The 12976-nt window shown below is 37.7% G+C and overlaps 1 protein-coding gene across 3 annotated transcripts in view; it reads right to left on the bottom strand.

Annotated features, from left to right (window-relative positions):
• TENM1 (teneurin transmembrane protein 1) overlaps positions 1-12976 on the bottom strand; it is a 596275-nt gene that overhangs the window by 276145 nt on the left and 307154 nt on the right. For all 3 annotated transcript variants that reach the window (XM_012812797.1, XM_003801898.2, XM_003801899.2), the window contains exon 11: positions 11719-11919. In XM_012812797.1, coding sequence (XP_012668251.1) covers positions 11719-11919 — 201 coding nt within the window. The remainder of the gene's footprint in view (positions 1-11718; positions 11920-12976) is intronic.

A 12976-nucleotide genomic window follows, 5' to 3' on the forward strand; every position in this document is an offset into this window, starting at 1 on the left:
AAAAACACAGCTTGTAGATGTACATAGTAGATGTGCCCAACATTACATGGAAAGTCAGAACTCTGCCAGGACACTTGGGGCCATCTGCTAATCTAGATGACCCAGAGTTTTGATGAGGGTCCAGAGTGGGGAACAAATTTTTAGCTGAACCTTGGGCCTATGCAAGATCATGGATCTATATCTAGATGAAAATATGCCCTGCAAATATAAACTAGAAGAAATTCATATGTCTCAAGCTTAGATCTATAAAGCTTTTTCTGAGACTTCATGGTCATTAGCCATGTGGGTTTGGGGTTTGAATTTTGTATTCTTTGTCTGGTCCAAAAACAATGTAACCTGAGATTTTTAACTTAAAGTTTACCTTGGTTAGCAGTATAGGCAAATGCCTAACAGAAATAAATACAAATCTTCCTTAGAAGAATCCTTTCTTCATATAGGACTTAGGAATAATTCCAACATATTTGAGTTCCCAACATAAAAAAATCAGAAACAAGAAAGCAATTCATATCAGGAGATGACAGAAACAATAAACCATAGACCAACAAAGATCTAATATATTGTATTTTTCAGATATGCTATATAAAATAATAATGTTTAATATGTTTAAAGAGACTATCCAAAAGAGTATTATGAGCAAGGAATTACCCAAAATAATAAGGCATATTTGAAAAATAAAAAAAAGAATGGTTATTTATGAATATTTTAGAAATAAACAGTTATCACTGAAATTAAAAATTCATACAATAAACACAGCTAAAGAGAGATTTAATGAGCTAGAAGATATATATGAAGAAATTATCTATAAGATAACATTGGGAGACAAAGACATGTAAAATAAGAAACAAGTAAAAGACATGGAGAATAGAATGGATGGACAGTCTAAGGAAATTTCCAGAAGGAGATAATATCAAATGGAGGGAAATCAAGACTTAAAGAGAGAATGACCGAAAATTTTAGATAATTTTGAAAGACATGCATCCTTAGATTCAAGAAGCAAATCTCAAGTGATATTTAAAAAAATACACACTAATCTTTAAGAAAGGTCATTGAGGTGTTAATTCTACTTCTGGCCTCAACTTCAAAGCATACGCAATAAAGTAACTTGCTCTGTTTCTTACAGTGAATTAGTTTGTTCAATTGTAAGATGAAGAAAGTATTACTCATCCTACTTACACCTCATAGGTGTAATGAGAGTAATAGAAACCTTTTTGCTAGGTTACTGAAAATTTAGTAGTCAAGGTACAAGTTAATTTCTTTATAGCAAACTCAATTACCAACTCAGAGTCTCTATGAGCTCAACCTTATCAGGTTTCTAAGTGAAAACTCATTGTCCTCACTCATTACTGAAGAACTAATCTATGTCCTTCCTATTTGCCTTTCCCTTCTCTCTAATGACTCAGAGGAATACATATGTGAATCAAATCTCTGAAATATTCTATATGTATTTTTGTATATCAAACCTCAATATGCAATCTAAAGTTTAATAATGATCCCAGATTCTTCCCGTAAAGATGAAATAAAAAACATGAGCATATAAGTATTTAGAAAAAAATTAGAACCATCAGATAAATGTAGGATATTTTTATTACAGGAATATTATCGTTCAGTTTATTTGGAGGAATAAAGGAGGTGCTTTTCTTTATCTCCAAACATCTGATGTTGGCACACAGGATTGGGAAAATACATTCCCTTCGTTTACCCATGTCCTGGCCACCAAGTTTTCTTCAACCTCTCTCAGCCATCTCTACCAATAAGCTTTTCTATTTCCTCCCCTGTTAGAAGACTGCCATGGCAGCATGGCAATCTGGCGGTGGACATTCAGGTGGCCATTTTCTCCACAGGATCTCATGTACAGAGGCATATACACCTTTTAGATACCTCCTTTCCTGGGTCTATTTTCACATCAGGGTACTGAACATGAATTGAGCAATATGCCAAATAGCAAATGAACCTGGAAATCATACTAAAAATTAGAGAAAGGAGGGGGAATGCGTTTAATAGTGGAATACAAAATTTGTCTGCTTGTTTAAACATTTCTATTGGGCTGTCCAAATGCATTCCTTATTATACCGTACTTTAACCATATAAATAAGCATGCACCCTCACACTCAGGCTTACTTACATTTTTCTTGCTTCACAGTTGCCACCTTACTTAAATTTATGTCCCTGGTTTGAAAAACAATTTTAAAGCTTTAATGTCCTAGAGCAGTCAAGAGTTAGCTCAGATTTACAGAGAGGCAGCTGCAAATTCACCTTTTACTTCAAACTTGTCAAATTGTCAAAAGTTTCCCTGTATTTTTTCATTGCTGCCTGCTAATGATGGTATAACAAGGGTGGTTTTTGTCTCGGAACAAAATGTAAAAGATGTATCTTGAACATGTGAGATGTTTGATGTGCTTTAAATCACCTTGTGATATATATCATCTTATGGCCATTAAGTGAACTGTTGTAGAAAGATAAGGAATGTTTTAATCTGAGAATATTTTGGGGTTCAATTTATATTTTCACTTAAACCTAAAAAAGGATTTGGGGTTGACAAATCATCTCTGAGTAGGCTGTGTTGCTAGGAAATCATTATAATAGTGTGAATTTTTCTTTTTCATATCTATCTTCCAAAGATATTTCTGTATATTCCGTCTTACACACTTAATTTGACTTTGAATTCTCTTAAGGATGCTTTTGGATTATATTTCTAGTGCTAGCAAAGAACTTCACTTATTTCAATAATCTAGATTTAATGTTTTGACCTCACGGTAGTGTTAGTGACATAGCTACCATGTTTCAAGTAGGGGTTTGTTTAACTTAATCAATCAAATCAGGGTCACCTAAACGTTTATTTTTTACAGAGGAGAAAGAGAATTACTTTAAAATAAATTCGAGCCCAGGTTGTTCTATTTGAATATCAAGTTGAAGGCAATTAAGCCTACATACAAATTAGTCATAAGTGTTTTGTCTTTTTACACTAAAAAGCACTATCACACGCCCCCATCGTGTTTCAATCACTCATTGTCTATATCTGAGATTTCCTTTTAAGTCCAGAGAATTAGTAGCATTATGATACATTAACATTATTGCTAGGCAATAGAAACATTTCTTCTGAGAACTCAGCTATTGTTCCTAAGAAATCCAGGTGTGTGTCTAGAACTCCATAGGGGAAAGTACCTATAATTCTAGGTTTCTAATCTGGTTACATTAATTATCTCTTTCCTATTGAAGATACAGAATTCTTGTTATCTTTTATGTGAGACTTTTCATTTTCAAGGTATAAAGAATGCCAACATAGATATGCCTGTAGTATATACATTACTTTTTGACCAAAGCTTCCTTGTCAGGTGACATGTATGATCACGCTGTAACGTAAGGTGTGGAATAGGAAAAAACAAACCTGTGTACATACGACTCATTTTTTTAAAGGTCTAAAAAATTCCCAGAAATTATAAGAAAATGACACATTATATGTGTCAGAGATGTAGAGCTGGACGAAAATCTTGATTATTGGCATTTTCAATAAAAGGGGAAACTAATAGTGCTTTGAAAGCATATGGTACTTGTATCATCAAGGAAAGTTTCCCTAGCAACAATAATGATATAAGCCTCTTACAATATCCTCCTCTAATTATCTGTTTTATTAGCAGATGCCTGTCACCATCCATTAGGGAACACTTAAAAACATAATGACAATAAAGATACACATACACATGTACGTTGATGTGTGTGTATATCTGCATAGATAAAGGTAAATCCTCAAACACCATGGTCTACATATCAAAGCGTTGATGTTTATAAGGGAAACAAAACAATTCACAATATTTTCTCATCATAAATAATATGGAGTAAAGAGAGCTTAGGGACTGTACCTACTAACCATTCATGATCAGGTATCAATAGTCCAATATACAGCATCAAAAATCTTAGATCTCAGTGTTGAGAAAGGCCTTAAGGACCACTTGGTTAATCTCCTACCATTTCACAAATTAGGTAGCTGAAGTTCAGTGAGTCACACAAGGTCACTGTGCTATGAATACTTGCACACACACACACGTACTGTTCTTTCTCTGATGGATAAGATGGACACATATCATAAGATGGCTTAAAAACAAATATCCTTTCCACAAAACCTCTGGCATCTTTAGGAACTATCCCTTCTTGGATGGGATACATGATGATATATAGTACCTCATATGATTTCTGTTGTCTAGCAACTTGTATGTTCAGAAGCACCTCAGGGCACTCAGGGCCTAGTGCTCTACATCTAGCTGATTAATCCACTTTTAAGACATACTTTAATAAGAAGAGATTGCAGCAGGGAGGGTAAAAATTGTCCTCTCTATTGAATGCTTACTTTCTATAAATTTTTCTGTCATTTATTTGTGAGTAATCATAGAGGGAGTGGCTCAGAGGAAGTTTCATCAAGAAGAAAGGAGGACACATTTCTAAACTCTGCTTTTACGCTCCCTCTCAAAGACTATATGTCAAGAGAAGCCAGATATTCCAGAAAACATACAGTAGACAGGTTTTACAATGCTGAGCTCAGAGCCGAGGACCACTACCCTCAGAATAGTGAAATGTATTACAGAGATTTCTTGACATGGAGCTATGTTTTAAGGGAACATAATTTGACCCATAGTATATCCAATTTAAAACACATTATAACAAGCTTCTCTTGTATTCCTCTTCAGGTATTTTTAAAGACTAATGAGTTAACCTTTGTGAAGTGCCAGGAGACCATCAGGTTAAGGAAGCCTATATCAGGTATCAATTTAGAGCTGCTAACAATACTCAGTGTACCCAGAAATACAGACGGAAAATAATCAGTAAACCATTCACTGCTGTCCCCGTGGTATTACAGCAGCACAGTTAACATGCTAACAGCTAAGCTTCACGTGCTTAGAGGAAGAAAATGATCAATGGCAGAGAGCATATCCACCTTTGAAATGACATGATCCATTATAAGAATCAGATGTTAAATTGCTTCCTGTGCTGAGCACACTCAATTAAAAGTCTGCACAGTGAGATCATCTCGATGGTTAAATATGCTCTGTGGGAACAACCTTTATGGAGCTTAAAAATCACAGAAGGACTATTCCTACCATGACACTGGAGATTTGGAAAGCATTTCCTTCCCCTATTTTTCAACTTGGTAGTTTTATTAGGATGCCTTTCACCCAAGAGGCTACTAAGTCTGGGGTCATATCTATCCACCCTTTCGCTTATAGAACAAATGGTGTTTCTAGAAAAAAAGTGGTCTTTTTATCTATTGGGTCCAGAATGGATGAACGTGGCTTTGGTCCAGGATCTCTGGACAAAAGTGTGTCATTCATGCACTTTGTATTTGATGATCTTCATCTTATTTTCAGTAAGCTTATGTGTTCACCTGGGTTCTATTTCCTTGTCTAACTCTTTATTCTTCTTTTCATAGGGGTCAGCATAAGGGGCTGAAAAAGAATGCTGGATACAGCATAAAATCAGCAGATCTGTTTTTACTGGCCAGTTTGCGATAGCCAGGTCTACAACCTTGGGCTAGTTATTTAACCTCCTTGGTTCTCAGTTTACTCATGTTTCAAAAACTCACGTATGTCTTGTTTCTTGCTTACTGCCTGTCTCTCCCTGCCAGCCTATAAGCTCCCCTAGTACAGGAACCTTTGTTTTCTTCACTGATAGATCCCCAGAATACAGCACATAACATACAGTAGGTCCCCAGTGAAAATTTGCTTTAATAGCTGAATATTTCCTATCTCAGATGGTAGTATGATCATTCATGTATGTCTTGTTTCTTGCTTACTGCCTGTCTCTCCCTGCCAGCCTATAAGCTCCCCTAGTACAGGAACCTTTGTTTTCTTCACTGATAGATCCCCAGAATACAGCACATAACATACAGTAGGTCCCCAGTGAAAATTTGCTTTAATAGCTGAATATTTCCTATCTCAGATGGTAGTATGATCATTCTTCCAGTCTCCCAATGTAGAAATTATGGAATCTGAAAATGTCTCCCTCCTCTTCCACCTACACAGGCACCAAGTCTTGTATCCTAATCTCTCTCGTGTGTATCTTCTCCATCTGCACTTAAATTCCCTTATATGAAGTTTTCATCCTGTATTTTACTATATTCTTCAAACCATTTCCAGAGTGACTGTCCTAAAATGCAAAAACGGTCACGACACTAACCCTTTTAAAACCCCTTCAATGGCTTTTCTGTTGTCATGAGGATTAAATCCAAACTTCCAGGAACAGTACACTGGGAATTTCATCCTCTGCGTAGTCCTTTGTGACCACTTCCTAGACCTTCAGGTAATGCTAAGTACTCCGTAAACACTGTATTTCTCTCTTTCTCTATTTTTAGCCTTTAATGGAAGGTATTTTTGCACCTTAGTTGCATTCTCCCCAACTATAGATGTTTCATCCTTCTTCATATACCATTGCTTCACATGCTGAGGGAGACGTAATAGGGGCTCAGTCAATGTTTGGTAAGTGAATAATTAAATAAGGAGGTTTGACTAGCGCAGTAGCTCTCATACCTTGGGGCAAACTGCTCACCCTCTCTGTGTCTCAGTGCATTACAGCCCATAAGGATGCCACGTTAGGTGGACTAAACGTTGCCATAGTTGAGAAATATTGAACCAGATATTTTCTTCTAGATCTAATATTCTATGGGGCTATCATTTTTCTCCAATCACTTGCTTTTTATGGTGGGTAAGGGTTATTTGCAGTGAGGGAGAGTTGGATGGGTTTAGGGTACCTCATCTGGAAGAGAGGGAAGGAGAGGGGTGTTTCCAGGCATATTCACAGCTAGCCTTTTCCTCCCTCCTGGGACTTCTTTGCCAACAGGACTAGTGCATGTCCTTGTGTGTTAGAAAGTGGGGGTGGACAAAGAAACTCTCAGTACACTGAATTTAGTACCAATTGATTGGAAATACAAATATCTGAATATATACAACTGGTGAGTGTTATATTATCAGTAATTTACCCAATTCTGAGGCATCAGGAAGGACATATGAGGTCTGTGAGTGGCCGGAGAAATTACATTATATGGAATCCATTAGTCAATCGATACTAGTTGACTAAGCCACATATAAAGAGGCAAGTTTTTGACCCACTGTGAAGAATGGTATTAAGGTAAAGATATTAAATATTGGCGCTCTCTAGGGTTCCGAATTTCTTCCTTCTCATTTTCCACACTCTCCCTGGACAATAATGTGCACTCCTGTGGCCTGAACCGTATACCAAATATTAATATTTGACTATAGGTAAGGATTCTTCTATAAGTTCATTCTTGACCATCAATCCCTCGCTGGACATATCTGTGTGGCTCTTCTGCAAACACCTCCAACACAGCACACCCACAGCTCAGCTCACCATGGCCGGCCCCTTCGCCCCAACCCTGCTTTTTTGTGTCAACTTTTTCTCTCTTAGCTGGTGATTCTACCTTTTTACACAGTCACCAGGAATAGTTATCAGTGGCTGCTCTTTCTCTTTCTCTCCTTCTCTCTCTCATCTACCATGGTAATTCCTCTCTGGTCTATCCCCACCTTGCTATTCTCAACACTACAGCTTTATTTATTTATTTGAGACAGAGTCTCACTTTGTCACCCTCAGTAGAGTGCATGGCATCTTAGCTCACAGCAACTTCAGACTCCTGGGCTCAAGTAAGTCTCATGCCTCAGCCTCCCAAGTAGTGGGACTACAGGCGCCTGCCACAGTGCCTGGCTATGTTTTTTTTTTTTTTTTTTTTTCAGAGGCGGGATCTTGCTCTAGCTCAGGCTGGTCTCCAACCTGTGAGCTCAGGCAATCCACCCACCTTGGCCTCCCAGAGTGCTGGGATTATAGGTGAGCCACTGTGCCCAGCAAAAACCGGCTTTAGTTCAGGCTCTCCTCACCACTGAGCTAATAATCACATTGCACTTTTCTCTTGGTTCTTTATATCACTTATCTCTAATTGGTCTTCTCAGGTGCTTTTGGAGTGGTCTATTTCAAATATAGTTTGTTTCAAATCACTCAGTGCTTTCCTCTTGTGTTAAGATGAAATGTAAATTCCTGAGCATGGCATGTACATAAAACTCTCAACAGATATTCTGGCCCCTGGCCATCTCACCAGTTTTGTTCACTTTTGCACTCCTGGGCTTCAGCAATACCCAGTGGTCTTCCAGTCCCCAAATTATCATTTAGACTCATATCTCTATTTGTTTAAACCACTCCTTCTGATTGGAATGTTTTTCCTTTCTTACCCACTGGATAAGCATAAAATCATCTTTCAAATGTTACAACTTCTATAAAGCCTTTCCTGACTGTAAGTCCTCTACTCACATAAATAACCTACCGCTCCCTCCTTTATGCCCTGTGTCACATGACTCTAGGCAGGGTTTATTAACAACAATACTATTTTATACATGGTGAGGAAGATGAGGGCTCCTACAGTACAGTACAGTACAGGGGCTAGATGGATGAACTAGAAAGCCAGAATACCTGAGTCCAAATTCTGACTTTGATACTTGTTAAATGGATAGCTTTGGCCAAGTCATTTCACCTTTCTATGCCTCAGTTTCCTCATCTGTATAATGGGCATAATTATTTCACTTATAGAGTTGTTATGAGGATTAAGTGGATTGTTTATGTACAATGCTTAGAACAGTGACTAATACATGATTGTTATATATTTGTTATAATAATGATACTAATATAAATATTATTATTTTAAACCTGAAGATCTAGGTCATGATAATGTATCTGACACAAGAAAGAAGGAAGATGTTCAATAATATTTACTAAATTAATTAATAGCCATATTATGTCACTGCTGTACAGTCCCATAATACCCAAGCCTTTGTCCAGTGACTGTCTTCTAACTTGTTGAATGTGTCTCTCCCTCTAGACTGGCAGTTCTCAGCCTATGGGTCTTGACCCTTTTGTAACAATGAAAATACATCCTGCATGTCAGATATTTACATTACAATTCATAACAGTAGCAAAATTATAGTTATGAAGTAGCAACGAAAATAATTTTATGGTTGGGGGTCACCACAACACGATGAACTGTATTAAAGGGTCATGGCATTAGGAAGGTTGAGAACCACTGCTCTAGACTGTAAGATTCATTAGTGCAAGGACCATATCCACCTTATTCACCACAATATCTCTGACACCAAGCACCATGCCAAGTACCTAGCAGGCACATGTTCATTTGTTAGATATATAAGTGAATGCTTTTTATGATATGCATTTTACTTATTATTAGATTGCCTTTAGCATTTTGATCATCTTCTGGAATTGTAAAACACAATGCCCTCTCCCATGTTGTCTGAGGCAACAACATTTCAGTGAAGCAGTGTTAGAATTACAGTGAAGTATTATGTGAGAATTAATTCTCTTAACAGAGGGCACCTCCTGTTTCCTTGCAGTACAGGAGCATAGGCTTTTCGTTTCATTAGCTAATTTAGCAGTGCAGAAAATCCCACAGAGCACCAATCCTTCCTACTTACCACATGTCATTTTACATCTTTAACAAAAGTCACAGGCAGAGGCTTTGTAGGAGTTACTCTTTATTAATTCTAGTTACTTAAAGAGTACCTGGTCTGAAGATAAGAAAAAAACGATCTAAAGAATGACCTATTACAAAAGATCTGAGTAGAAATTTTTCAATAGAAGACATACAAACGACCAACAGCCATGTGAAAAAAATGTTCAACATCATTAGTTGTCAGAGAAATGCAAATCAAAACTACAGTGAGATATCCTCTCACCCCAGTTCAAATGGCTTTAATCAAAAAGGCAATAACAAGTGCTGAAAAGGACGTGGAGAAAGGGGAGCCCTCGTACACTGTTGGTGGGAATGTAAATTAATGCAACCACTATGGGGAACAGTATGGAAGTTCCTCAAAAAACTAAAAATAGAATTGCTAAATGACCCAGAAATCCCACTGCCAAGTATCTATCCAAAAGGGAAATCAGCATATTGAAAAGATATCTGCACTCCCATATTTATTGCAGCACTATTTACAATGGCCAAGATTTGGAATCAACCTAAGTGTCCATCAGTGGATGAATACATAGGCTTGGTGCCTATGCTCAGGGGTTAGGGCTCTGGCCACATACACTGGGGCTGGCGGGTTTGAAGACGGCCCAGGCCTGCTAAACAACAATGCTAACTACAACCGAAAAACAGCTGGGCATTGTGGATAGGCTGAGCAAGAGCATTGCTTACACCCAAGAGTTGGAGGTTGCTGTGACCTGTGATACCACAGCACTCTACCGAGGGTGACAAAGTGAGACTCTGTCTCAAAAAAAAAAAAAAATGGATGAATGGATAAAGGAGTTGTAATGCATATATACAATACAGTATTGTATAGATACAAAAAAGAATAAAATCTTCCCATTTGCAACAACATGGATGGCCCTGGAGAACATTATGTTCAGTGAAATAAGCCAAACAAAGAAAGACAAATCTTGCATGTTTTCACGCATAAATTGGAGCTAAATATGACAAAAATTGATCTCGTGGAGACAGAGTAGAATAATGGTTACCGGAGGCTAGGGTTGGAAGTGGAGAGCCGAGGATAAAGTGGAGGAGGTTAATGGGTACTATAATATAGCTAGATAGGTAGATAGAATGAACAGTACTTAATAGCACGACAAAGTGACTGTAATCAACACTAATTGGGGATATACTTTAAAATGACTAAAAGAATAGAATTGGAATGTTCTGAACACAAAGAAATGGTAAATGCCTGAGGTGATGGATACTCCAATCGCCCTGATTTGATTAATTCACACTGTATGCCTATATGAGAACATCACGTGTACCCCATAAAGATATGCAACTATTATTACCCATGATGATTAGGAATAAAAGCTTTTAAAAATGGTCCATTATTTTCAGTGCTTAGAATTCAGATGGAAATGCAAGCCAAGTGCACAAATACCTACATCACGATGCCTTTTGTGTGCTCTAGCAATATGTATGGTACGATTTCAGGAGATCCCTGTTGATACGATGTGAGATGATTTTATGGATTGGCCAAAATTATAGTTGGTTTTGGTGGATGGGTTGATTTCCCTAGGGGGAAAGGTAATAGCAGCCCATGCTGAGGAAAAGGCACAGAGAAAAGTGTAAAAGTACAACGCAACAGGGGTAAGAATTCACCGGCAGGAGGAGGGATTTATGCAGGAAGCAGAAGTAGAAAATAGGCCGGAGAAAGAGATTTAGAATAGTTTGTGCTGGGTTTTTGATAAGGCCAGGATATCTGAAATTTATCTACAGAGAACGAGGAACTAGGAAAGATGTCAGGGCAGGGCATGGACAAAGGGAAGCAATGTTGTGGAAATAGTAACTGGGCGGCAACGATGGAGAAGAGCTCCTGGGCTAAGTTGAGTTTTGAGGCCGATGGGCTACTCAGTAGAAATATTCAACAGACAGTCGGAGATGCCGGATTATTTGAGTTTAGGGAGGATATAAATTTGAAATAATCTGCATAGAACTAATAATAGCTGTAGAAGAATACCGAATGAAGACAGACGTTTAAGCATAGACCTACAACAATCAAAAGTAAGACGAAAAAATAGGTAATAGCATGTCACAAATAAAAGGGCACTAAAATACCAACCCAGGAGATACCTGAAGCCTCCTGTAACCCATAAAGGCATAGTGATCACACTTTAAGAAGCAGCGCCTTAAGGAAAGGAGCAGTTAGAGCTCAGAAGCGGAAGAGGGAAATAATCTCAATGTACCTGTGGAACAGTCAGATCCTGTCCACTTGGGATCGCAGCTGCACACTCCAGTGTCCAGAAGAAAAGTCCCATGTCCTGAGCACTGCTCTTGACATATAGGAAGCGGAGTTTCACAGTTGACTCCTCCCCAGCCAGTAGAGCAGTGACATTCTCCTTTTACACAGATGCCATGGCCGGAACACATGGGGTCTAAGCAGTCCTCTGAAGGCACAAAAAAAGCAGGGTGGGGGAAAGGTTAACAGTGAACAGGTATGGCCAGCAGACGTTAGGATAATGATATTGAGGTACATTGATTTCCTAGTATTATATCCTTAATGCTGCTTTAATTAGGCAATAAAATGACTCACACAAACACTGTGTTCAAACCAGAAGATTATTAACACTTAAAAATATGGCAGGGTATCATAAAAGGTGCAACCTAAATTTACAAGGAGAAGGAAACAGCATATGTGCAATTGTGAACAGTCTGCAGTATCCCAACACAAATGGGCGGGTGGACCCCCGTGGGTTTTCAGTAAGAACTCCTTGGCTTTGCAAAAAAGCCCAAGGGTTTTCGGTAAGTCACTCATTATACTTTCTGCTCCCAGAAAGAATTTTTACTTGATGCCTAGAAGAGTTTATATACATTATTGGAGTTTGGATTATTCAAAATTTTGGGTGAGGTGACTGCTATCACATAATAACATTTACATCAATTAATTTTAATTTTCTTTCTTGAGAGAAGCACTGAAAATGCAACATTTTAAACTTAATTCAAAAATTATTTTCTTTATGGCTTCTCCTACTATCAGGACACTGTGACACAGTTTTTAATGTCTTAGAATATCACAGACTCAATTCCATTTGTCTCTGATTCTGTAAGCCCGGAAATTTTTGTATATATTCGAACAAATGTATAAACTATTTTAGAGATAGGTTCTTGCGTTTGCCTTGGGGAAAATTGTTTTGTGCTTTTAACTGAGTAACCATCTGATTTTCAAATTTCTCACCTTCCCATACAAATAAGATAATATTAAAATAACTCATCATAATGGAGATATATGCTTTGAATTACTCTTCTAGCAATGCAAATAGACATACAAACTGCCTGCATTTGCAAGACTGGCCTAGTTTTAGGGTGTGGCCTATAGCTATGGAGCACACTAAATCTAACTAAGCATTATTATAATTAGTATTATGGTACAATACATTTGATTCATCATTTGAAGGGAGGACGTCTAAACCATAAAATTACTTTTCAGAAGGAGGTCATTTTGTT

This window comes from Otolemur garnettii, unplaced genomic scaffold, assembly GCF_000181295.1.
Source record: "Otolemur garnettii isolate 467f Iridium unplaced genomic scaffold, OtoGar3 scaffold00224, whole genome shotgun sequence".
Classification (NCBI taxonomy): Eukaryota; Metazoa; Chordata; class Mammalia; order Primates; family Galagidae; genus Otolemur; species Otolemur garnettii.